General features: G+C 42.8%; 1 protein-coding gene across 1 annotated transcript; it reads right to left on the bottom strand.

Annotated features, from left to right (window-relative positions):
- Nucleotides 1-2,958: 2,958 nt before the first annotated feature.
- On the bottom strand, nt 2,959-23,163 carry cdc42ep4b (CDC42 effector protein (Rho GTPase binding) 4b). The gene is made up of 2 exons (XM_071462957.1): nt 22,941-23,163; nt 2,959-7,157 (listed from the first exon to the last, which is right to left on the bottom strand). The coding sequence occupies exon 2, from the start codon at nt 6,964-6,966 to the stop codon at nt 5,953-5,955; it is 1,014 nt and encodes a 337-aa protein (XP_071319058.1). The 5' UTR covers nt 6,967-7,157; nt 22,941-23,163; the 3' UTR covers nt 2,959-5,952.
- Between the last annotated feature and the right edge of the window lie 1,537 nt (nt 23,164-24,700).

The raw sequence follows: 24,700 nt of genomic DNA, 5'->3' as shown, positions 1-24,700 counted from the left end.
CACTGAAAGCGCAATTTGGAAATCCTCTTAGCTGCCCATGAAAACACATTTTGTATGCTTTTTGGTGTATTGTGTAAATGACAAGCCATAGCCCAGCCGAAGAATATTAGTCTAATTGGCCATTAGGAAACCTTTGGTGGCAAAGATGTAGACAAGAAAAAAATATCCTTGATGATTATTCTTGATTTCTGGCAATTCGTAAAAGAAAAAAAATGGGATGAGTATGTCTGGAGAGCTTGTATACCAGACATTTGTACATTAATTCTCTATACTTGTTCGACATTAATGTATATCACAGCAGCACACAGTTTTCATGCGTATATGTTTTGAATTTAAAACAGATTCGTAAAAGAAAAATGTGAAAAGGCTGTACTCGAGATGGTTCAGTTGGCTTTCTCCAGCACATTTAAATACTCTCACACTCCTGGGATGTTTCTGAGATGATTAAGTGATGTATTGTGATGCAGGCAATTTCACATTGTGGAGGCTGTGAGGATTCAAAAGCCATGTTTGTGCCACAGACCAGTCTGAGGGATCAGCTTCAACTTTCCCAACACCAAACCAACAATGTCAACAACACAGCCTGACGTAAATGATGCCATTCAAAGTGAAAAGAGGTAGTTTTGGAAGAAAAAAAAAAGGTAAGATGAAATATTTTTCCAAGAGAAGTATCCATTGTGGGTAGAAGGACAGGATTTGGGCCACCATTTTTTTCTATAATGACTGAAATACTGTGGGATTATTCTGGGACTTAGGTTTTACAAACCATGGTTGATTTGTTTTGTGACATTATAACAAAGTCCCAACTCTTGATTTAGAGCAAAGAAAATGAATTATTGACTAGATACGATGACACTTGAAGATTGAAAACCTGTGGAGAATCTTTTCATGTTCATGTCCAATTTTTGTTCAGAACGCTGGACGTCTTGTCTCACTTTCCTCTGTGGTTTCAAAGATCCAGGCTCTTCACCTGCATTTCCATAAAACTGACAGAAGAGAGCAGTAGTGGCACGCCAGTAAACAAGTTCATTAGCAAGTGTTTTTTTGTTTTCTAAAGTACTGAAATTTCATCCAGCAGTTGTGCAAGTGTTGTATAGGACACAGCTTTAGAGTGATTTGCCAAACAGGAAGGGAGGAAGCTGTCCATTTGAATCAGACTGCACTGACTCTGCTAAACCCTCTGTTGGTTTCATGTAGCTTTGAGGGCAGCTAGGCTAGCAGTGCTACAGGACAGTGGTGATGCTCAAGTCCTGTAATTCCAGTGGTGGAGAATAACTAAATACGTTTACTCAAGTCATGTACTTAGATACGGTTTTTAGCTACTTGTACTTTCCGTGAGTATTTCCATTTGATGCTATTTTATACTTTATACTCCTCGACAGCTCAGAGAGAAACATTCTACTTTTAACTTCACTACAGTTATTCAACATCTTAAAATACCAGTTACTTTGCAGATTCAGGTTATTAACAAAATATAATCAATCAATTATTATGTATGTTTATAGGTGAAGCTACTGAGCAGCATGTAAAGTAGTTAAAATTAGCAACACTATAATTCAATAATATTATTATATACATACAAGGATAATTATTAGTATTATTATCATTATCACCATCATCATCATATATTTTATCTGAAATAGGTAAATAGATCTGAAATAGGTCAAATTTTTAGTGTTGGACTTTTGCTTGGAACTATTTCTACACTGAAGTATTTTTACTTTTCCTTGAGATTTGACACCATACCACCATCTAAAAATACTCCTTTACAATAGAATGAATTTATAAGGAAGGATAATAGACACTGTTCTTATTATATAATAATATATCATATGTGGATGATTATTATTGATGTGTTTATTTGCACGAAAGCTGCATTTTAATGTTGCAGTTGGTTGAAGCTGGAGTCATTGTGACTACTATGTGCTAATGTGTTAATGTGCAAAGTAACTGCAGCTGACACATTAATGCAGAGTAGTAAAAGGTAGAATATTTGCATCTGAAATGCGGCACAGAAATATAGAGTGACCTGATTTAAGTGCAGTGCTTCAGTAAATGTATCTACATCATGTATTTCACATAAAACTGTTGAAGTGGATATATTTAGTGTGTGCAGACTTACTGTTAAACTCTTCATAAATTATCCAAACAAAACTCAGAATTATTCAACTTTTCGACCTGAGAACGTGACGTTCTTCATCACTGTCCTGACACACATGACGTGTGTGCCCCAATCCTGGCCCAGTCCCTATGACAACACACACAATATGGAAAAAAATGGCGATGACGCTCTATGTTATCACATATCCAGATGGCTGTCAACGGCAGAAACTGGATTTATGCTTGGGAAAAAAAAGCTGTGATTCATTTCATCTGTACAGTTAATGTACTCTTTTCTCTTCATCATTAATGCATCATTTAACCACACAGACAATTATATACTAAATATATATAGACACAGACAAATTTATATTAAAAAGTATATATGTTGCCTTTAATTCCTGTAGATTCAAGGCATGTCATGAAACATGTAATGTACAAACAAGTCATGCCTGAGTGTTTTAAGTGCATTTACATCTTATCAGCCAAGTACTGAAGCAAAATAAAATCACTCTTGGTGCTAGAGGGCTTTAATTAGCCAACAAGACTCATCCTGCCTGTGACGTGAAATCAAATCTGTTAAACAAGGTTTTCTCTTTCATTTCAGGGTTATTTATGTAGAATAATCCAGAGTGGGCGATGTGTCTGGAACTCTTTCAGCACCTCACTCTGTAAAAAAAAAAAAAAAAAAAAAAAAAAAAAAAATTGGGTCTACTTCAAGGTCACATTTCTGCAAGCATTCTGCTGATTTTAGAAGTAGGCTGTGAATAAAACTGTAAGGAGTTTGAAAATGAGGCGGCCTCCTGGTGACAGACCTATAGAAATGAGACGAAAAAAAGAAGCACACCTGAGCCAAAGTTAAAGATTACCAGCTTTCTCTTTTATTGAAAAATATAGCTGTTATTTCAAAGAAGGGAAAGTGAGAAAAGGTAAATATATTAATATACTGTAAAACCAGAATAAGGGATAGGAAGAGAAAACAGTACATACTTGGCATAACACTACAGCCACTGAATAAAAAAAAAAGAAAACATTCTACAGCTGAACTTTGAGCCAGTTGTTTTTCGCAGTCCTTATCTTTTTTTGCCACTCACCAAACCACAGCTGTCGGGGCATGGAAAACTTTTAAGCAGACCTGGGGCAGAAAAGTATTTGCAAATTCCTTTCTATGGTTTATTCTGTCCTACTTAGCTGTTTCCCACAGCGAAACATGGCAAATGCCAGAGAGTTAAGACAATTACAAGAAAGTGTATCAGAGCAATTCGGTATACTTTTCCACAATTCTCCATTTACCTCTTTCAAAGTTTAACTCCACCAACCTGGCAACTGAAGGTAAAACTAGCAAATACAATTTGGCCACAAATGTGCTGTTTAGTGTTAAAGCCACTAACATTCTTCTGGTTCCCACACTAGTACCACATAGTCCCACTGCTGATAACAAGGATTATTTACTGTAATCATCAATGGCACAAATTATATTTACATTAGTTGATTAAAACAACGGCAGATAAGGAGTGTTTTTGTTCTTTCTTTTAAAGTGTCCATTGCTGGGTGAAGGATTGCAGCTGCCCAAACACTCCACAAACCACATATCTCACAATGGATCAAAAAAAAAAAAAAAAAAAAAAAGAAATCTAAATAAAATAAAAGACACCTTAAAATTTGGCCCATTTACGTCAAAAAGTGAAAGCAATCTGACTCAAATCATACTGCATATCTACACAGAAAAAAAAGATCCTGCTAACATTACCCAATAATATGGTTAAAACATAACTTGGCAATTTCCTCCCAAAGATTCAAAACTTCTTGCAACCTGTTCATGTAGACACGGTTCCAAAACATTACAATATCCCGAGGGCAGAACGGCACGGCATCCTGAATCCATGTACACACCCCTGCCTCGGTGCCACAACAGGAAATCCAAAGCTCCCATTTGTCAAATGTGGCAATTAGCTCTCGAACACAAAATAATAATAAAAAAAAGGTTAGACATTAATCATGGACACCTGAAAGGAAAGTACACCTCTCTCTGCTCTCAGCCTAATTTATAAGTGAGAGTAACCTGGAGGAGACTGAGTGAGCCTGCATTGTAAAACCAACTAAACATAACAAAAAAAAAACCGCCCACCTGTCTGTTCCTGACCTTGCTGCTTCTGGAGCAGTTCCAGCTGGTTGGGGGCCAATACTCCAGCACATTTAATGAGTAGACTGGGAGAGGCCAGATGATTGGTTCATTTAATCATCTGTTCCTACTGTGTGATTTGGGTTGTTTAGAGGAGGTGTGTATTATCACTTGTGGGGCCAGTTCAGGAAATATCTTCCACTCTCACTCACCTCGAGACATACCCGATGCCCATCTATTAAGTAGCTGCGCTCTAATGACACTTTGTACATTGTGTTACATCCTGTCTCTGCCCTTTAGAGACACGCCCGGACACATGTCTGAAGGGAGGAAGACGTGTTTTCGTGGTAGAGCTGTAACTATTAATTATAATACAACCATTTTTTTCTGCTGCAGCGACTCCCTTTCAAACATTTCTTGCATCTCTCTGCTGACCTGCTACTCCTCCCAACCTTAGTAAAGACGTAGAATGACGACAACAGACATATACATAATTTGCCACAATCACCACCTCTGTCCTGAACACATACAAAAAGGCCTCTTTTCTGACAATTCACCTTTTTTTTCTTTTTCTTTTTTTTTGCAAATTAAAAAGCAGACACTTACAGCGAGTGATTTTGTAAAACATGAGTCATTATCAACTAATACAGCCATACTATGATAGAAATAGCAGGAGTGATGTGGCTTAGACATTGTTATGTCTACTTTAGTCCAATAATTAAGTGCCATGGAGCCAACGTCTATGCAAACAAGCTGGCTGCATCTGTGGTACCATTAAGTTTTTGTAAGAAATTAAACTTATCAGAAAAACTAAACTTTTAAGACCTTAGCAGTGCACATTAGGAATAATCCATCCCTTATGAAAATTAATGAATAAATACCACAGCTGTCAGTGAATTTAAAGAACTGCCAAAGAGAGAGAGAGTCGTAAAAAGATGATAAACTACCCAACTCAAATACAACAGGCTACTGTAGGCCAACTTCCAGATAATATATGTACATAAATTATAGTTTAAAAAAAAAATGGCAGTAATCACCCCCATTAAGTCAGACGTGGACAAAAGTAATAACCACTTTATCTATTTAGTGTCTGTGCCAAACAAAGGCAAACGCAGCTTCCTGATCAGATCTCCCAAATATATCCGAGTTTCGCTTCTTGTCCTTTCCCTCTTCCTTTGCGACCCTGCACGTCCCTCTGCTCACCCCGCGCACCGTCCTCAAAATGTGATATTCATGTGATTGACAGCTGGGAGCACACTCCTCTAACCTCTTGGTCACCCTTCTTAAAATGAGCGTGATGCTTATATCCAGTGGCTCGCTGAGTCTTCCTCTGCTAAGGCACCTTGAGACGGACACAGCAGCCAGTACTTTTTTTTTTTGAGATCAGAGAATTTTCCAATTATAATGGGTTCAGAGTTTGATGTTGCAAAAAAAAAATCTGCAACAATCAACAAACCCTAATGTTTAAAGAGTGCAACCTTGTGAACCAGACTGCTTGCACTCTAGCACACTCAGCTCAAAAGTCCAGCACAGTGAATAAGGCTTAATTGGTTTTATTTGATGATGTTGACAAAGTGTGCAGAGATAGATTGATCTACAAGAAGCTTAAAGCAGATGTGGCCCTGCCTCTAAATCCTTCCCCTGCCTTTCCCAGCTTGTGATAGCCTCCCAACACCTGCTCCTCTCCTTTAGTGTCCTTGGAGAAGACCGTTTGGCCAGATCCGTTTTTTTTACACTCGAATCTCATCATCATCATCCTCATCCATGAAGGTGAAATCTCTGTCATCCTCCCCACGTGGCGAACTGTACTTTGCACTGTCCGTGTCGGCGTCGTGGAGGTGGTACTGAGGTTTCTCCTCGGTGACCGAGCCGGAGCTGGACACTGAGCAGCTATCCAGGTTGTGGTGGTGGTTGTTGTTCCTGGTGTGTAGCTCTGGGGTGTAGGGATCCACCATGGCCTTCTGCTGGTACATGCTGCGGGGTGGCCTTGCAGGGGCCCGCTCCTCTGCATCGTCATCATCTATGTGGGGGATGAGGGAGGGCGACGCGCGGCCCTCGCTGCTCTTGCCTTCCTCGTAGCCGAGGTCATCCTCCTCCCAGCCCTTCTTTTCCATCACGCTCAAGATATCCCCGAGCATGGAGGGCCCCAAGTCAATGTGGAAGGACATCATTGACTCTGCGTGCTTCATCCCGCCTCCCCTAGGCATGGATGGAGGCAAATCTGTGAGTTCTCCGAAATTACGCTCGTCAAACTCTGCATCGAGTGTGGCCATCGCTGCTGCTCCATTCATCGGCTTGCCTTCGATCTCTGTCAGCTTCTTCATGGGGCTGGAGGAAACGCTCTTTGGGAGCTGGTTGCTTCTGTTCGTATCCTCGTCGTTCAGGTAAGGTAGGGATATGGCGTTTTTCACAAAGTTGGATGAGCCACCAGAAGGCGCCATCATATTGTATTCATACTTGTCCCCCCGGTTTACTGACTGAGAGCGCTTGCTGCTTCTGAAGGTGCGGGACAGCAGCCCTGGCTTGGGGCCCGGGGAGCTCTGCTTTGTGTCTGGCTCCCTGGGAGGTTCCCCCGATCGGGTGCTGAGAAAGGAAGTGTCCCCAAAGGCATCGCCTCCTCTGCCCACGTGCATGGTGTGACGGAAGTCCCCCAGTGGAGCGCTGATCATCTCCGCGGTCAGGTCAGCCCGAGACCTCCGCTTCGATTGGTTGGAGTTGTTCACCAGCTGCTTGAGAATAGGCATGATGGCAGGCTGTCTTACTTAAAATCCACAGACAGAAATCAAACTAGGTTCTGAAGGCGTTCAGATGAGTTCCTCCCACTGTTCTTTGGCTTTTGTATGAGATTTTGTCAAAGCAAGTACAATTCCAGGTGTTTAATGTGTGCAGCCATTCTGGTCCTCCAGCTCAGGCTTCATCTTCCAGTTGGATCAACCTGTGAAGAAGAAAAGAGCATTTGCGCCACGTCAGTACTTACATAAACCAGGGCAAGTGATGCATCTTGGCAAGCAACGTGGAAACATGCAATTAATAACACCAGGCATCATTTTACTCTAGGAAATGTAACATACCACCTCTCTAAGGAGCATTTCTCTTCACTATCACATTACTCCCTCTGCCCTGATCTGCATCTGTATGGAAGCTTTTCTTGCCAGCGCTTCAGAATGAAGCATCACTTGAATGGCTCTAAACTAGTAAAAGCTTTATACAATATGTAGAAGTCTGTGAGGGTGTTACATAATGGCTTACTGGTGTAAAGTTCACAGCAGCTTCACCTTACTTTGAACCAGTAATAATACCCCCAGAAAAATTTACCACGGCAAAATAGCTTTCCATTCAAACGTGTTGGTTCAATTCTTCTGATACATTTTCAAACTCTTTTCTAAAAAAAAGACCCTATAGGTTGCTGTCACATTCAGTTTTTCAAGTGGCTGCAGTGTCTGCTAACACTGCTGTGCTTTAGTTCCCATTTAGGCCCCTGACTGTTACATAACTATCAAGAAACAGGATACTGGGAGCTGGAGCAGTTCAAGCAGGCAGGAATGAAAGAATGAAAAAGAAAAAAAAAGAAGTAGAATGAAGTGGAGCAGCATTTCTTCAACACTGATCGACTTACAGCACAGACTCAGAAAGTCCTGATCTACTACATTCTGTTGTAAACCTCCTATCATCCAGCGATTTCATCGCTACTTCTTTGTGTTTTTATCTTTGTCTACGTGGCCTTGATGGTGACATTTGAGCACCACCAACAGAATATTATGTTCCATCTACTGCTGCTTCAGTTTATCCATCTGCCTCAGTTTTTCACTGAACACACATCAATCTGCAACACACAGTGCGTGGCCTTCAGGTTCGGTGATAGCCAAGTGACAGATCAAAGACATTATGTAACGTGAGGAAAGTGGGGGTGCTCTTGGACTGAACGCAGGTCACTTTGATCCCGATGATTTGTGACTCGATAAGATAATAATATGGCTCATTTCAGCATTTAGACCAAACTGTCCTGGAGTCACCAGTGCCTTGAAACGTGATCTCAAAACAGAGTCGACTGAAGACAAGGTTCAAACACCCACTTATGTGTGTGCCACAGTTCACTAGCTCCATGTGTTACTGACATTAACAAGGGTTTCAATTGTTTTAGCCAGACAGCAATCCCATCATTCTGAGTGTTGTCAAACGGGAGCTGCTAAAGCCCACGCCCTAGGCCTGTATGTGTAGCCCCCCCCCCGTGAATGAATGGGGGCTTCACTCAACAATATTCCACAGCAACGTCATCCATGAAAACATTTGCATCTCTGACAAGAACCTATTCAATTGGAAAGGCAACTGTAGCACTACAGTGAACAGAAGCGGGGTTTGATAGATGAAAAAAAAAGAAAAAAAGAAAAGCTTGTCCTGTTTTTTTTTTTGGTTCGCTTCTCTTTCAAAAGACAGATCATCCCCGAAGAGAACTGAACTCTATCCACTGCCAAGATTTTATCCTCTATACTCAACAACTTCATTCAGGATCTCTTCAGTAGTTCTGGTGGTGCTAATAGCCAATGCACTGTCCGCACATCAAAAAGGACAGAAGGCCTAACAAAGAACAAATACATTAACAACAGTACTTGAAAAGCTCATTTTCCGAGTTCTATTATAAAGGTAATTTGAGTTCAAGTTCACGCCATTATTCGAGACTACTGGTATGAGCTTACTGTTATGGAAGGTATTTTAACAGCAGCTGGAGGCCAAATTATAAGATTATAGCTTAAAACAAACAAATACCACTGAATTCCCACTGGGTAGGCTCATAATGGTTAGATTAATGCAGTATGGTCTATCATTAGCTAAAAAAGCTTTATTATTAGTCCAAAATGTGTCACTGACCACTGAAGACAACTCACCAACTGATCTGCTCCTCCCCGCTGCTCACAGTTTTGTATTTCTCTATGGCAACATCAGAGCAGAGCGCCGGCTACCAAGCAAAGCTTCCTGTCTCTATAAGCCGGCCGGAGACACGCAAGAGAGAGAGAGAGAGAAAGATTTTATCCCCTACATGGAGAGATCAGCTCATTCAGATGGATTAACCCTTCCCGGTGGTCACATGCAGGGCAATAAGACAATTGCCACGGTGCTACATAGCTCAAGGGGAATGCTTTTGATGTGCCCATGTCACTAGAAGACATTCAACCTCAGCATAAAAGATGTCAGTGGGTGCTCAAATATCAAAAGGTGAAAACCTCACACCTTAAGTCATTCAAGGAATTTTTTATGTCTTTGGGGGGCCCCTTGGTGTTTGATGGGGAAGAGTTTCGAAACCCCCCACTTCCCCTCAGGATCATCAAGACTCCATTATTGTGGGCATGACAAAAGATGAAGTATGACCTGCAGGCAGTCCTGTCATATTCACTTCTAGCTTTTCAGTACCTTAAAAAAAAGCTAAATCGTGAAGAACAGCAGCATCCTGTACCTTTCACTGTTTCAAAATAACTTTGGTTAAAGTGCGCTACAGCTCTGATAGTATTCTTTTACATAAAGAAGAAACATTGATGCTTTTTTTCCCCCAGTTGTTTTGGAAAATTTATCCATTTCACTAAATCAGTGTCGGGCGTTAAGGCACTGAGGCTTACCTAAAGCCCCTGCTGTCTGTATCTTTTAAATACAATGCCTGATCACATTCTAGATAGTATAAAACACTAATGATGATTACATACTGTACAGAGCATGAAGCATGAAAGCATGAAGGTTTAGCTATTTATTGACCAGTTATCACGACTGTTACCACTAGAAGCAAATTAGATTTTTAGATGGCTTTTCTTTCATATTTGGAAAATTTGAAGATGATTTGTTGCCTTACTCATTGGTAGAGTCGATGGTGAACTGTCATGAAGATTTTATTTCAGGGTACATGAGCTTATATGTTTCTTATTTTAGTGGTTTCTAGTCCTTACATTACAAACTTTTTTTACTGTCATTATCAATACTGACTGTAGCTATTATTCCTGTTATTCCACTATCTTATTTTACTGTATGTTATGTTTTCGTATTTATTTATTGATTTTTTGGGGAATGCAGTGAGGTACGGATTAGAATGGATAATCAGATTTTTTGTTTTGCTGCTGCCTTAATCTGTCTGATTTTGTGAATGTATGGGGGATAATATGGGTCTAACTGATGAATAAATGAAAGTTAAAAAAAAAAAGCTCTTTCACTTCAGTGTCTAGACAGAGAGAAAAAACATTGTCATAGCCTCTGTCTGAGGCGCACACTGTGCTGAAGTCAACGTGATGACCGGGGTTTCCAGTCTGGTCTGTGTGGCCCACACACACTACACACAGTCTCAGTTCAGCTGGGGGCAAAATTCCATCTCAGTGCTCTTTCTACAGGCTCCCACGACCAAACAGACAAACAGGTCACACTGCCATCACACATCTACCCAAACAGACACAAAAGCACGCACATATGGCTGAACACGTTTGTGTCGCAGAGCTGCAAGGCCCAAAGAGGTAATAAGTATCAGTCATAGTGCCAGCTGGTGACGAAGCCTTTATGTAACCGAGCACTCAAAGTGCCACATGACTCCGGCTCAAACTGAGACAAGTGGTGACAGGGCCATGAATGATTAAAAGCATCTTATGTCGCCGGAAGACTGATGCGCGCAGAATGACATAACAACCGCCATGCTCATCAGCGTTCAGTCTCGCTCTGGTAATCCCATGGATCGCAGGCGCCATACAGTGCTCAGATATCCCATGTCTCCTTTCACTCAGTGAACAGGGGAAAGAAGCTTTGAATGCCCATCCAATCACAGCTCAGCTACTGTCAAGTTAAACCATCAGGCAAACGCAGGGTACAAGAGTTTCTGGGTTTATTTTTGACTGCATTTTAATATTTAAAAGAGAGACAGGGAAATAGTTTATCATTTATTTACCAGGCGGAAGCAACCACTCAAATGTTACAAGGACTCAGGTAAAGGGCCATTACACAGCAGTTATGGGACCCTGGATATTTTCTGGCAGGTTCACTTGATATCTTTAAAATAAAATGTGAATATAATCTAGAGAGAAAATGCTCTAGAAAATGTTTCTCCAGTTCAGATGAACAACTTTTAAAAAAATTATCTCAAAGTGATAGTTTGGGTTATTTGACTTAGGTTTGTGTGAGGTACTTATCTATAGTCAGTGCACTACCTGCAGCCTTATATCATCTGCTGAACTACCTTATTCCTACACACTGTATTACGCCACAGATCAGCTGTTTGAGTCAGAAAGAGCTAGGCGTAGGTGCACTCATGCGTAGGTAGTGAACAGTAGAGAAAATGTAGTTCCAAAGAAAAGTGCTGTTTGGCGGAGAAAATATAAAAAATATATACTGTACACTTCAAATGACATGGACTTTTTTCAGTGGGCATTCTTTTTAAAAAGTGGCTGAAACTGTTTTTGCAGATGACCCCGTACCTCACACAACCCCGAACTCTTATTACAAGGGTGTCACATGGAAACCCTGCACATTGGTGACCTGAAATGATTACAAATACCAAAATAATCATGTCATCATTGCAAACACCCTGCATTTGTTTACCAACCTTACTGACCTCACTACTTTCACTTTGTGTTTTGTTATGACTTCAAACCTTTTGTTGACAGCAAATTTTCCATATCCAGTTCCAGGATTTTATTAGGGGAAGTACATTTTTCAGTATTAACTTTGTGACTGAAATTCTACAATGAGTGTATTTTTAATGTAAAACTCTACTAGTGTAGCTTTAACTCTTCCATTTAAAAGACACAATGTTCAACAGAGAGACTCTGCTGAGTGAGCAATAAGAAAAGTCCTGCTTTGTTTGACCTTGAACTACCCAGAATCTCCTCCATTGTTCGACCCTATTGTCAGCAACATTGATATGCAAATGAATATACGAGTTACCCGACGGCATCTATGACATTGCTAATCAATTAATCAATGGGGGCCGCATAAGAATGGAAAGTTCTTAACTCTGACAAAAAAAGGTTGGGAAATTTCATTTGTCCCTACTTTGTGAGGCCCACGAACTCGAGCCCAAACTTCTGATTCCCACGGGGGGAGAGGAGGGTGGCGGTGTCAAAAGCAGTGAGATAATAACACACACTCTGTCCCATCAGTGGCATCATGAAGTCCTTGCCACGGTGCATCGAAGCAGCCGGGAAAGGAAATCAGTTTTAAGGTGCAGCAGAACGTAAGCGTTGCTCACTAGCTTGGAAGTTACATATAAAACTGAAATATGCTAGAAACGTGCTACAAGTGAGGGGATTATGATGAGAGCTCATCAACTATGTATGAATCTGATTCTGCCTCACATCATGTAGCCGTAGCCTTGGTGTGAGCTCATTAGCAAGGCCCCCATCCTGCTTCACTGTGCTTTTCCAAGTGCCTCAAAAGTTCCTTCCAGTCCACCATCTCCTGACTCACCGCTCGCATAAGAGAAGAAGAAATACGCTGCCTGGCTTTGCTGTACACACCTATAACACTGAAAGGTGAATCAGATACAGTAACATGAGACATTTGATGTGATTATTCACAACAGTGTGTGGTTCTATTACCAAACAACAACACCATGCAGTAAACCATCCACCTTATCACTGCCTGCTGCGGAGGGAACCGGTTCTTCCTGTTCGACTTCATATCCAGTCACACAGCTCAAGGCTGATAACTCTAGCTGACAAATGGCAGAAATATCTTGAAGAGAAACAGACAGAAGGATGTGAAAGAGAAGGTGCATGGCCTCACCACACACCTGTGTCGAGGAACTTACGTACTGTGTTTCACACAAGGTGCAACTGTCTGGCCATTACCCCGCAGTGAACACACTGCCCTGCTCTCTCTCGCTCACTCAACACTACCACAACATGGAGGACACAGTCAGCATTAAGAGTCCAGGTTCCTCCTGACCTGATCCACACAACCAGAGACAAATGAAGATGAAAAAATAACCTCGGGGCAAAACAACTCATTAGATCCACTGACCACATTTAAAATGTTCATGAGGTGCGGCCGTCACCTCTATCCTAACCAGTTTGGTTTTCCCAACGAATTCATCCACTAAGCTCATTAAAAAGGTATCTTGTGGTGTTTTTGGACCAGCACTGACTTGACGTGAATTATTAATCAATTATCAATATATTGGTGGATCATATTCCTCTGAAGAAGGTTATAGTCAAAAGCTCCAGACAAAGATAGTAAATGGGTCTTTTTTTTTTTGTCAGGTTCTTAGAAGATGCTTGTTGGGCATTAAAGATGAGTATAATGTTTTCTAGTGAGAAAAAAACAAAGCCTCATTTGATTCAAATGAAGTCTCCTCTGGGCCTGTTTAAATGTCTAATTAGCAGAATGTTGTGTGTCAGTGGGCCTGTCCTCACATGCCACACACGCACTATTAAATTCGTCTGAGCACCCTAAAGGAAGTACAGAAGTTTCTTAAACAGCAGTTTGTCATCAATAATGTGCAGAGAAGGCTTAAAATAACCTCATTAGAGGGAACGTGCGTAAGAAATAAAGTTTACACCATTTATGTCACGGTGTGTCCTGCACACATCGCTCCATGCAGGCAGGTTGTGACACAATAACAGAAGCAGAGATTGCTGGGAGGACGCCATCAGGAATGTGGCAATGGTTTGCATAGTTACATGGTGGAGATATAGCAGTTTCACTGAAACATGCAACAGGTTGGACTTGGACACAGGCGAGGTCTGATCACCCTGAACTCTCTGCGGAGGACTCGCAACACAGTGAACACTCCTCACGTTCATGTGAAACGAGTTCAAACAGCTGAGCCGGGAAAATATACCTACATCAGCAGGACCGTTGCCCAAGTGCTAAAGGCCCTCTGTGTGTGTGTGTGTGTGTGTGTGTGTGTGTGTGTGTGTGTGTGTGTGTGTGTGTGTGTGTGTGTGTGTGTGTGTGTGTGTGTGTGTGTGTGTGTGTGTGTGTGTGTGTGTGTGTGTGTGCGTTTGGAAAGTGTAGTGTATCAGCCTCCAGGGCCCCAGTGCCGCACAGGCAGAAACAAAACCACAGGGGGATTAAGGGCAGCGCGTTCAACGTGAGCAAATAAAACCAGCATGCCTGGGCCAGCCCTCTGCGCTGTGTGACAGGAGCACAGGGCGGCAAACACCACACACCCGTGGACCCAGAAAACACACAAGCAAACTAACCTCCCACTGCCACACCAGCCAGCCTGCCCTCCTTCTTCTGTCTGACTCTGAAATCCACCTTCTATTCCTGTTGGTGTGTTGCAAAAAGCTCCAGTAACACCCTGCGACACAATCACCACGTGACGATGTTGAGTGATTTTTTTAATCTTTCCAAATCCTGACATCCAGAAGCAGAGGACAGGCTTCCAGATGATTTCTCTGTGTTTCCAGTCAAGCTGGCCTTTTATAAAGCTGTTACTCCTGCATGGTTGGACAAAGTGTTTGGTCAGACACTGGGTGGGCTGCCATGCTGCGCTCCACAGAGGGAGGAGAGGAGGAAGCTTGGCTAAAAACCAAACGGACAGATAATCAACATGTTTCTTGATTATAAAAGAAAAGTTTACAAAAAAACGAAGAAAAAAAGCTCCTCCTCTCCATGTATGAATAATATCCTGAGTTAAAAATGTGAAGGGGCGCAACCTTTCCCATGTGGAGCAACACCTCCACAGGGACTTTAGCAAAAGGAGAGGGCACAGATGGAGCCAGTGAAGACAAACACCCCCTCAAAGGGGCAGTGGAGGGTGTCACCACATTGGATTCACTCAGTCATGCCAGCACAGCGACAGACGTTCTTTCACCGTGTCCTGCATGAAATGCACCCAAACCCTCATTATGCTCTACAGTGGAGGGATTGTACTGTCCTGTGTGTTTGTGTGAGTGTGTGCACATGAGAGTACATGTCTAATTAATCGCTGAAATCCGTCCCATCAGTCTCTGACGAATAAGCAGCATTCACGCCTGGTACCAGAGAGCAGGATCTGAGCCAAGTGGTTGAACTAAGCGTCCAATAGCAGCTGGACGCCGAAACAAAGCTGAATCTCTCCTGAGGACGGCACTAAAAAAGACAGACGGGGAAAACAAAATGCTCTGTTACAGCGGGGAGGCTATCGCCACTGCTAGCTCGCACTCCAGTTAATAAGTTCAAATTTACACCAGCTATACTGAAGGCTACTTTTCCAAAGGGATGAACACAAAATAAAAAATAAAAAATCTGCCAGATCACCAAAAAAGATAAACCACTGCCAGTGTGATGAACACAGACAGAACACACACACACACACACACACACACACACACACACACACACACACACACACACACACACACTCTCTCTGGCTTCTCAGTGTGACTGGAAGATAAGTGACCGTTTTCTGCCCTGTGTCAACTTCTTCAACGGCTCGTGGGTTTGTTTTTTGTTTTTTTTTTTAATCAGCAGCCTCCCTGCAGAAGTTAAACACGCAAACTGGCTATGAAGGCCTGAGGCAGTGAGCCCCGGCTGATGAGATGAGTTAATAAACCCCTGTGGTGTTAACTTTAACTGACATCAACGGCAGACAACAAAACACTTGCTGACAAAAGAGAGCGCAGAGGCTCACAAACACGACCACTTCTGACCTGACAATAGCGATTCACCACAGTTGACAAACTGAAAAGAAAAAAAAAAATCACAGAATAGGGCAGAAATAAAGAGCTCCTGCATCGTAAAGCAAAGTGTTCGTGTAATTGTACACGTACTTGTGCGAGCAGGACATGCTTGTTTTGAGTCAGTTTTTGTGCAAGTTCTTCCTCAAGTGACTCTTCAGGGAGGTCAGACAAAGAACACAGGGATCGATTCCATCTCAGCAGCTCAGCTCGCTGAGATGTAGCTGATCAGTGTGTCTGCTACACTCCAACGTGGGCGCCTGAGCAGCTCAACTTCTTCCTCTTTCAAGTCAAATAAGCTCTATGAGTAACACACATACGATTAATCCACAACGTAAAAGCAAAAATATCAAACAGTCTGTTTCCAGCTCCTAAAACATTAGGAGTCACTGTTAAACATCACTGTAAACTGAACATCTCTCAGTGTTGGACTGTGGGTCAGATAAGACAAGAAATTCAGAGATCAGCCCGAGATGTGGGAACTACGAGCAACAACATCAGCCAAAAAAAGCCACATCTGCTGTCAGAATGGTGTGAGTGGTGTGGTCTGGTTGGTCAGGGGTTCATCCTGCAGCAAGATAATGATCCAAAACATCAGAGGAACAGAACCAGACTGTGGACAGACAGAAGGTGAAAGCAGAGAAACGTGTGAGTGCAACACAGTGGCGGGAACTTCTGCAAACAGCATCTGAAGAACGTCTCGAGTGTGTTCGGCTGCTGAATGAGTCAAAACTTTAGATTAAATTTAGTTCAAGATTTTGTGACTCCTGCTTTTTAAAATCTCCAATTATTTCTTTGTTGCATGCTTTAAACTCAGAAACACAGAGACATCGTATTGAATTAAGTACATTTAAATAACAGCTGGAAAAACAGGAGGTGTTCCAAAACTTTTGACCGGCTCTTCTGAAACCTACAGGTCTGCTGGGTAGATGATAAAAGGTCCAATTCCTGGGAGCTTCAGGGAATCACCACCTGATTATAACAGAAAAGTATTCTGAAGTACTGTCAGTGTCATCGTACCATCGTTCTTCGAGTTGTTAGTTCTCTCATTTGGTACGCTACTTAGATTGTCCTGGAAACGCAAGTCGGCAACATGAAGTTTTCATCAGGGAGGCATATACAGATTCCCTGCTGCAGCTGTGTTTACACATGTCTGTCTGTCTGTGTGTGTGTGTGTGTGTGTGTGTACAATATGTTTAAAGTCCATCAACGGCTCCGAGTCAAACTGCCACAAATAGATTCAAGGTTCATCAGAGAGAGTCGGTCTCTGCTCATGAGTCAAAGGTACAGTTCACAAACAATTAAACAATTATACACAAACACACACACACACACACCTTGTTGGTTCCCAAATGGCAGCCAAATTTCTCACGTCACACAAAGTACAACAGAGGAGAACAAAAAACAAAGCAGTACAGAGGAAGATGGGAACCAAACCTTCTGGCACACCCAAACCACACGCACATCAGATAAATGCATGTACACATGTACACACACACACGCACGCAAGCACACACACACACACACAATGTGCCTCAGAGGTGACCCACATGAATGACACCCGCTACTTACAGTAATTCACGTTAATTTAGTTCAAAGACACAAAGGCCTGAGATGCTAATCTATCAGGTATTGTCTCCTGTCCTCACAGTCTATTCACAGCTCTGGATCGCTGAGCTGGAAGTGTCCTCCAGAGGCCTGTGCAGGAAGATGTGTGAGTCCTTATTCATAAAGGAAACCAACAATTCTCACAGGGTCATCAGACAGCCATGATAAGAGCCCACAATGGCTCATGTGACTGTTCCCATCTCCTGAACTAGTTTCCTGGCATGAATTTCTCATCCAGTGGGCACAGAGGTGAGCAGTTACACCAACAGTCCTCCTTTGTCTTTTCAGAGAGAGAGAGAGCGAGAGAGAGCAAGAGACCACCTGTCTCTGTGTCCACACTGAGCCACGAAACAATGAGGGCTCGCTGGACTGTAAACACACCAAAGCCTGGACCACGGCCGCCAGCTGCACACCACCACTCAATACATGACCCAGTCAGAGTCAAGTCACCACATATTGCACAACCGAAATCCTGCGGGAAGGAGTGACATTGTGTCAGTGACTGAGGGTGGAGGAGGAAACTTAGCGCAATCAGAGGTGGCTAATACTTACTAATATTTTCCACAGATGACAGAGCTGATGGATTTTAATATACGTTTACAACGAGGAAAGGTTTAATTTAGACAATCCAGTTGATAAATCTGTTAGAAATATACACAAACTGCTGCGTTATCTTCTGTTTTAACCTGTGTGTGCAACAAGAGATTTTCAAATTAGTACAGTTACAGAGGGCGATGACAATTTATGCTGCTTATGTAGGAAATTTTTATGGTTTCTAAGAAGTTTTTCAGATTTATAGGAAAATTCAGGGTCATGTTTTCGTATTTTTGTTTTTCTTATGACCATTTTGCTGGAAGAATGACTCATAAAGACGAAATTTGATCAGTGCCAGCCTCCTACAGCTTTCCAAAAAAACTTCAGTTTAACAGGAATTATCTCAAACATTTGACCTCAAGTCTGAGTTAAGTAAACACCTACGAAAAAATAAAAAGTTCCCTAGAATCTGAAATTGCCAAAAACTCCCCTTCAGATGGGTGCTGTTGGTTTCATCTTCATCATCAGCAAGTTAAAAATCACAAAGCTGTGATGCGCGTTCTAAAATATGTTCGTATGATCACGTACTGCCGCGAGAGAGGCTTCCAGAGGATATGGGTTGGCCACCTGATGACAGATGATGATGATGATGATAATGTTCTCTGGTGTCCGAGGACGGAATTGAAATCTCGGAAGACATTCTGAAATGTTCGCAACGCGGGAACAACCCACCCAGCTGGCAGCGCTCAGCTTCACTGGGACTGTCCTCACCTCAGACATGATCATTACCCCGACTGGTTCCACAGCTTTAAAACAATGCACTTCAGGACACACACTGTGACAGGTGCTGCAAGAATGATGATGCGCTGCAACAATGAATCTTCAATTGTGTAATATGTTACTTTGAATCACGTGTTTTGGAGTTGTCAAGTCAAACATTGTCATTGGAGTTGGCAAGAAGGGAGTGAAATGACTTCAGTGGGGTGTGTTTTTACACCTCAAAGGAAAACTATTCCTGTCGAACTGGTTATTTTCCTCCACAATAGCCATGCTACGCTATAGCAACCAAAACAGGCGCACATCTGAGTGACTGAGTGTCAGGTGCATGTGGGTTGTTGCACAGAAGAACAAGAGAAAGAGAGCTGTGATATTTTGTTGTGAAACTGGATGCTACAGGCCCTGTGCTGTCACCGCGCTGAGATCAGCTAAGGTTTCTGTTTGCGTACTGATCCCTGAATCCTGATACATTTACAGGGGAGTTTGGCCCCAAAAAAACAAAAACTGTGTTGACCTCTTTAACCAGTCAATATTCAATACAAAGTTTCCACAGAGCACGATTGATCATGAGGCTCTGTATCAGGGTTTCCCAACGTGGGTCACAAGACAAATCTGAGGCGTCATAAGATGATCAACAGGACAGGAAAACAGTAAAAACCAGTGTCTGCTCCTTGAAATTATATTTGGGTTTTTTTTTTTTTGGTTTTCCTTGAATCCTTGCTGTTTTTCTCATGGACTCAAATAAAACTGTAAAAAAAAAAATAGATAGAAACATGGATCTGCACAACTAGGTACGGTGGATCTCAGGCCACAAAGGGCAGGAACTACAGGCCTCAGGCTACATCTGCACGAATACCTTTTAGTTTTAAAATGCATCATGGCGTCCATGCTACCCCAGATCCAGGGTCACATTTTAGTCTGGCCGGGCAGAAATGGGACAGCCACGCTCACTTCCTGACTGCGTCCTATCAGTCACAATGTATCCTACCCCGGGGTTTTCAAACTAATAGGACACGGCAGCATTTCCAGAAGTCTCTGTGGGCACCAGGTGTAAACAAAGAAAGAGTGATCGTTTAAAATGAAAATATATTAGTGTGGATGTAAGAGATTATTTCTGAAACAGAGCTAAAACTTTTGTCTGGACGGAGATTGTTTTTGGTTTACAACGCTTTTTAAAAAAAAAAATAAGTGAACGCATCCTAAACTGTGCCATTTTCACACAGAAATTCTGTTTTACAGATACTGACCAATGGGCTTCTCCGTAATGTGTCTCTTTTGTTTGAACTTCAAAGTCATGTATTCTGTGAAAAGCCTGAGGCCATTGATGTAATGTTGCACTTTGCTTCCATGTGAAGTCTGTTCAAAGATTAACTCCAACATCCTCAGTATGATTTCTCCTCAAAGTTCAAAGACCCCGCTGCTTTCTTTGCAGGCGGGGGGGTGAATCCTGTAATTGTCCGAGTCAAAACAACTCTAGTTGGGAAGTTCAGCATGAGCCTCAATGTTTCCCAGTAACAACAAGCTCTTAAGAAATCACACATCCTTCACTTTTGAAGTGATTAATGCTTCACAGAAACCAGGAGGCGTCCACAGCTTCAGAGCTCTGGAGTGCATCACAGAAACACTGCCAATAATGTCAGAATATTTCATTTCATTGCTTCCCTACATAATACAGATGCCATTTTTAATTTGACTCCAAATGCATTTATTGTGACAACAGGACAGCTTTCCAGTTTCTTCAGACACATCCATTTTTCTCAAAGCATGCTAACTATAATCCAGAAAAACAGATTCCACACTGAGTTTTTCATTTCCCTCCCAACTGCATGACCTTTTGCACAGCCCATGTAACTGCAACAAAACCATGCCGAGGACCAAATGTCAAGATATTCTCCCATCATTCCCGGTTGGTCTCCTATGGAGCTTGGGATAAAGGTGGGTGTATTACTGAGGCCACAAAACAATTTGCATAGGCATTTCCTGAAGCATGGGAACCAGCAGGAACATCCAATATGGTGTACGTTATCACATCTGACTCCAGTTAACTGATCTGTTTTTCTCCTATAAACAGAAGGAGAAAAGTTTATTACAAGAAAAGTTTATGCTCCATACCTGCACACAAACCACACACGCGCACTAATAAAAAACACTGACAAGGAAATTAGTTGCCCTCCACTTTAACCAACAGCCTGAAGTCAGTGTTTTCATCAGTGCAAATGAGTCTAACGCTCTCTCCCCAGCCCCCACTCCTGCACGCCCTCTTTCCAGTATAAAACTGTTATGACCTCAGCACATTCAGAGTCGGGCAGGTAGCCAGCTTCCTCACTACGCAGCAGCAGTATCCTCCAGAGCTAACTGAAATAGCAAAGAAAAAAAAAAAAAGCACAGTCACAGCTGACACACACACAGACACACACCAGACTCCCCTCCCCTCTGACTCACACAATAGATCTTGATGGAGAGATATCTGCCTGGCAGCTCTGGAGAAGCCATACGCTGAGGGGCTGAAAGGCCCGGAGTGTGTGTGCAATAATGCACCACTTTTGTCACCGGGTAAAAGACACAAACAAGCAAGATGACGCCAGGAAAAGTGGCGCAGCTGGTGTGAACGGTGATCGGGCAAGAGCCTGACCTTGGTCTAAATTCCTCCAGTCGACTCAAAGGTACACAGTCAAGCATTATTTTCCCCCAGCTGCCTCATTTCTCTTTATCACAGGGCTACCGCCACAGCGCTGAGTAAATGATTCATCAAGCAAAATGACAAACACTGACCGACCTTAGGGCTGTTGTTAGGGTGTGGTTGTGTGTTTGTGTGCCTGTAGGAGGAGGTCAGAGGGCAAGAGTCGTACAAAGACAACACCAAAGCCAAGCCCATTAGTCAACATGTCCTCCTACTTTTGTCCAGATTGGCAGTTTAATGAGAACAAAGCTTTGATTGCCGACGATGAGCGAGGAATAATGAATCCAAATGTTATAAAACGGGCCTGCACACTTTATGGTCAGTGTAGTTAAAGTCGGGCACACACACTATACGGCCTTCAATTACAGCATGATGAATGAGGCTGGGCAGGTATAAGGCCACAGTGGCAATTGTGGAGTAAATTACCCAGTTCATCAGGCGTGATGACCATGAGAGGCAAGTGCCAGGTCTGTAAACACAAACAGGAACGACTCACTAATGAAGCGGGGAGCTGGACAGATACAGGGGGTGAGGGATGAGGTGAAGGGAGCCGTGCAGTTTGTTCAGCTCTTGGTAGATTCCCACAGATTTTACCCACCGCAGAGTATTAATGTTGCTAACTGACTTTCTAAGTGCATCTGCCTGCTCTGATTACACCATATCCGCTCCTGCAGCTGAAAATAGTCGTTTGGGAGGCTTATTCCAGACTCTGCAGCCTAGTTCCCACCAGTGAGCATCCACAAAGTGAGTAAGTTAAGTTATTAGTGATTTGTAATATACAAGTCCAGAGGTCTGTGGACCCTTGAGGAGCAAAATGTGGAATAGTTTACTCTCACTGTTATTTAACCCAGTTAATGTCTCCTTTCATCTGGGGCTCTGGCCTCCATTGAAAACAGATGATTATGTAATTTCATAATGAATTATACAAAGCAGGACTGGGTCCTCTGTGCTAAAATCTAATCAGGTCAGCGAACTAGCTCTTCCACTCTCAGAGATCCCCCTGACACACAGAGAGAAGAAGTTTGAGGAGCTCTGCACAAGTTCTTTACTGCAGCTGGAGCAGACAGAAGAAGTTTCTGCTGCGATACAAAGTCAAAAAAAGAATCGATTTCAACACAAGAGGATATTTCCTTGAAACTGAGGTGGTGGCTTTGACAATGCTATGGTTCGCGCCCCCCCCCCCGGCCTCCGGCAGGCTGATGGAGGGCGCAGGGGACGCCAGGGGGCTCATCGGTGTCGCTCGGTGAGGCTGCCCGGCGCTGATTGTCCACAGGCAGATCTGACATTCAAATGAGATGCAGATTTCACACCGTGGGCTCAACTTCAACCCACAGGTCCCCCCGTACCCCACGGACAAGTCTGGAAACTGTGTTCCACACACGGCAGCGTCGCTGTTAGAAAGCAACTCGCCTTTAAGAGCGATACAACAGGACTTCACAGCTCAAGTGTAAAAAAACAAAACAAAACAGCAGACACACATGAAGATAGTTACCTTTCTGTGCGGGGTCGCGGCGAGGGGGGGGGGGTCCAGGTCCCCGGTTATATTCCACACAAGTCGGGCTGAAGGCAGGAGAAGAACTGAGGATGAAGTTTAGTCTCCTCGGCTGGAGCAGCTGCAGAGTTGCGGCGGCGCAGTCTCCAGCGTCGGTGCTTCAGCGTCCGCTCAGTTTGCTTCAGTGTGGCGCACAAAGCCTCCCCCACCCTCCAACACCACCCCCCGTCCACCCTCCCTCCCTCCTCTCCCCTAGAGCCGGAGAGCACCACCTCCCGCTGCGGTTTAAAGGGACAGAGTCCTGTTTATCCACAACACTGAACAATGGGCAGAAGTTCAACAATGTGAGGCTCCCCAGCAGCGCTGCAGGGTAAAAGTACCACTACAGCAGTACAAGTACAAGTCCTGCGTGGAAAGGCCAATTTAAATTAGCAGCAACATGTGGTAAAAGTACTGGTTTAGTCCCTCTGACTAATATATTATCATATATGACATCATTAGATGGTTAATACTGACTCTATTATTTTTATTTTTGGTGAGATGTGATATGAATGAATTGAGGTGAGCTGAAACACTGTGAGAAGTTTGGAGAGGAAAACCACTGTTAACTAACCCTGACTACACACAGCTTTTTGTAAGGTGTCAGAGGTCAGGAAGGTCAGAAACCACTGGTTTAATCCAATAATGTGTCATATTATAAAAGCTTGTTATATTGATTCAAATCTTCATCGTAAAAGTAACTAGTAAAATGAAGCTGTTAAATAAACATAGTGAAGTAGACATTTACATTTTTCCCCACCTAAATGTTAGCCAGTGGAGTGGAAGTACAAGTACCTCAAAATTTTACCCTACTTAAGTATAGTACTTTGGTAAATGTACTTAGCTACTTTCCACCACGGTTCCCAAGCCACCACTCCAGAATTAACAGCAAAAAATAAGAGAGAAGAACATTGATACCACTCTCACGTCTGTAGCCTGCTGAAAATATGAAGCTAATGCACCCCCAGCAAACAGAGAGTTGACGAACGTGAGGTCACAGCGACCTTGAACGGTGACCACCAAAATCTAAATCTGCTCACTTCATCCTTGAGTCCAGGTGAGCATTTGTGCCATATTTGAAAAAGGTCCCACAAGGTGTTCCTGAGATACCGTGGACAGGCAGACAACCTGAAAACACCTCCAGCCAGGGCTGTGCAGAGGCATAGTACTGCAGGATAAAGTGTGAACACGCAGTACATGTAATATTACAGTCTGGCTGAGGCCTATTCCAAAAATACTTCTTTAATGTCAGAAATGTGCCGTCTGAACATGAGCGGAGTCCATAAAATTCAGCAGGAATGTTCATCCCACTTATTTGTAGCAAGAGAGCAAATGTAGTGCAAGGTAGCCCATTACTATAGTTAAAGGTTCAGACACAGTGATTTCATTACTAACTCATCATGTCTTTGATGGTAATTAGGGACGACTTTCTGCCCTTTGCTCAAATTATTTTTGACAATTTCCAGATCACATTAAAAATGGCCTTTAATTTCACTCACAAAGCAAATTTATAACCTTTAAAGTGTAACACGTTGAGGTGTGAGAGGAGCCTCAGTCATCTGGTCCTCAGGTGTGAACTTCGCTCTGGTTCCACCGCTGACGCCCACCTGTCTGTTAAAGCCCCCGCCCCCCACCTGTAAATGTCATCAGGTCTCATATTATTACACAATGGACCAATTACTGGTGCCGAGTTTTATGAGCAGCTCTGTTTGGATCCTTCA

The sequence above is a fragment of the Trachinotus anak genome, unplaced genomic scaffold (assembly GCF_046630095.1).
Source record: "Trachinotus anak isolate AG129_WGS33_773 ecotype Australia unplaced genomic scaffold, CSIRO_AGI_Tana_v1 ptg000025l, whole genome shotgun sequence".
Taxonomy (NCBI): Eukaryota; Metazoa; Chordata; class Actinopteri; order Carangiformes; family Carangidae; genus Trachinotus; species Trachinotus anak.
Note: the sequence above shows the minus strand (reverse complement) of the source record. Positions and strands in the feature narration are given on the sequence as shown.

Excerpts from the sequence above, each read along its gene's own strand:
- cdc42ep4b (XM_071462957.1), bottom strand. The coding sequence starts at position 6,966 with ATGCCTATTCTCAAGCAGCTGGTGAACAACTCCAACCAATCGAAGCGG.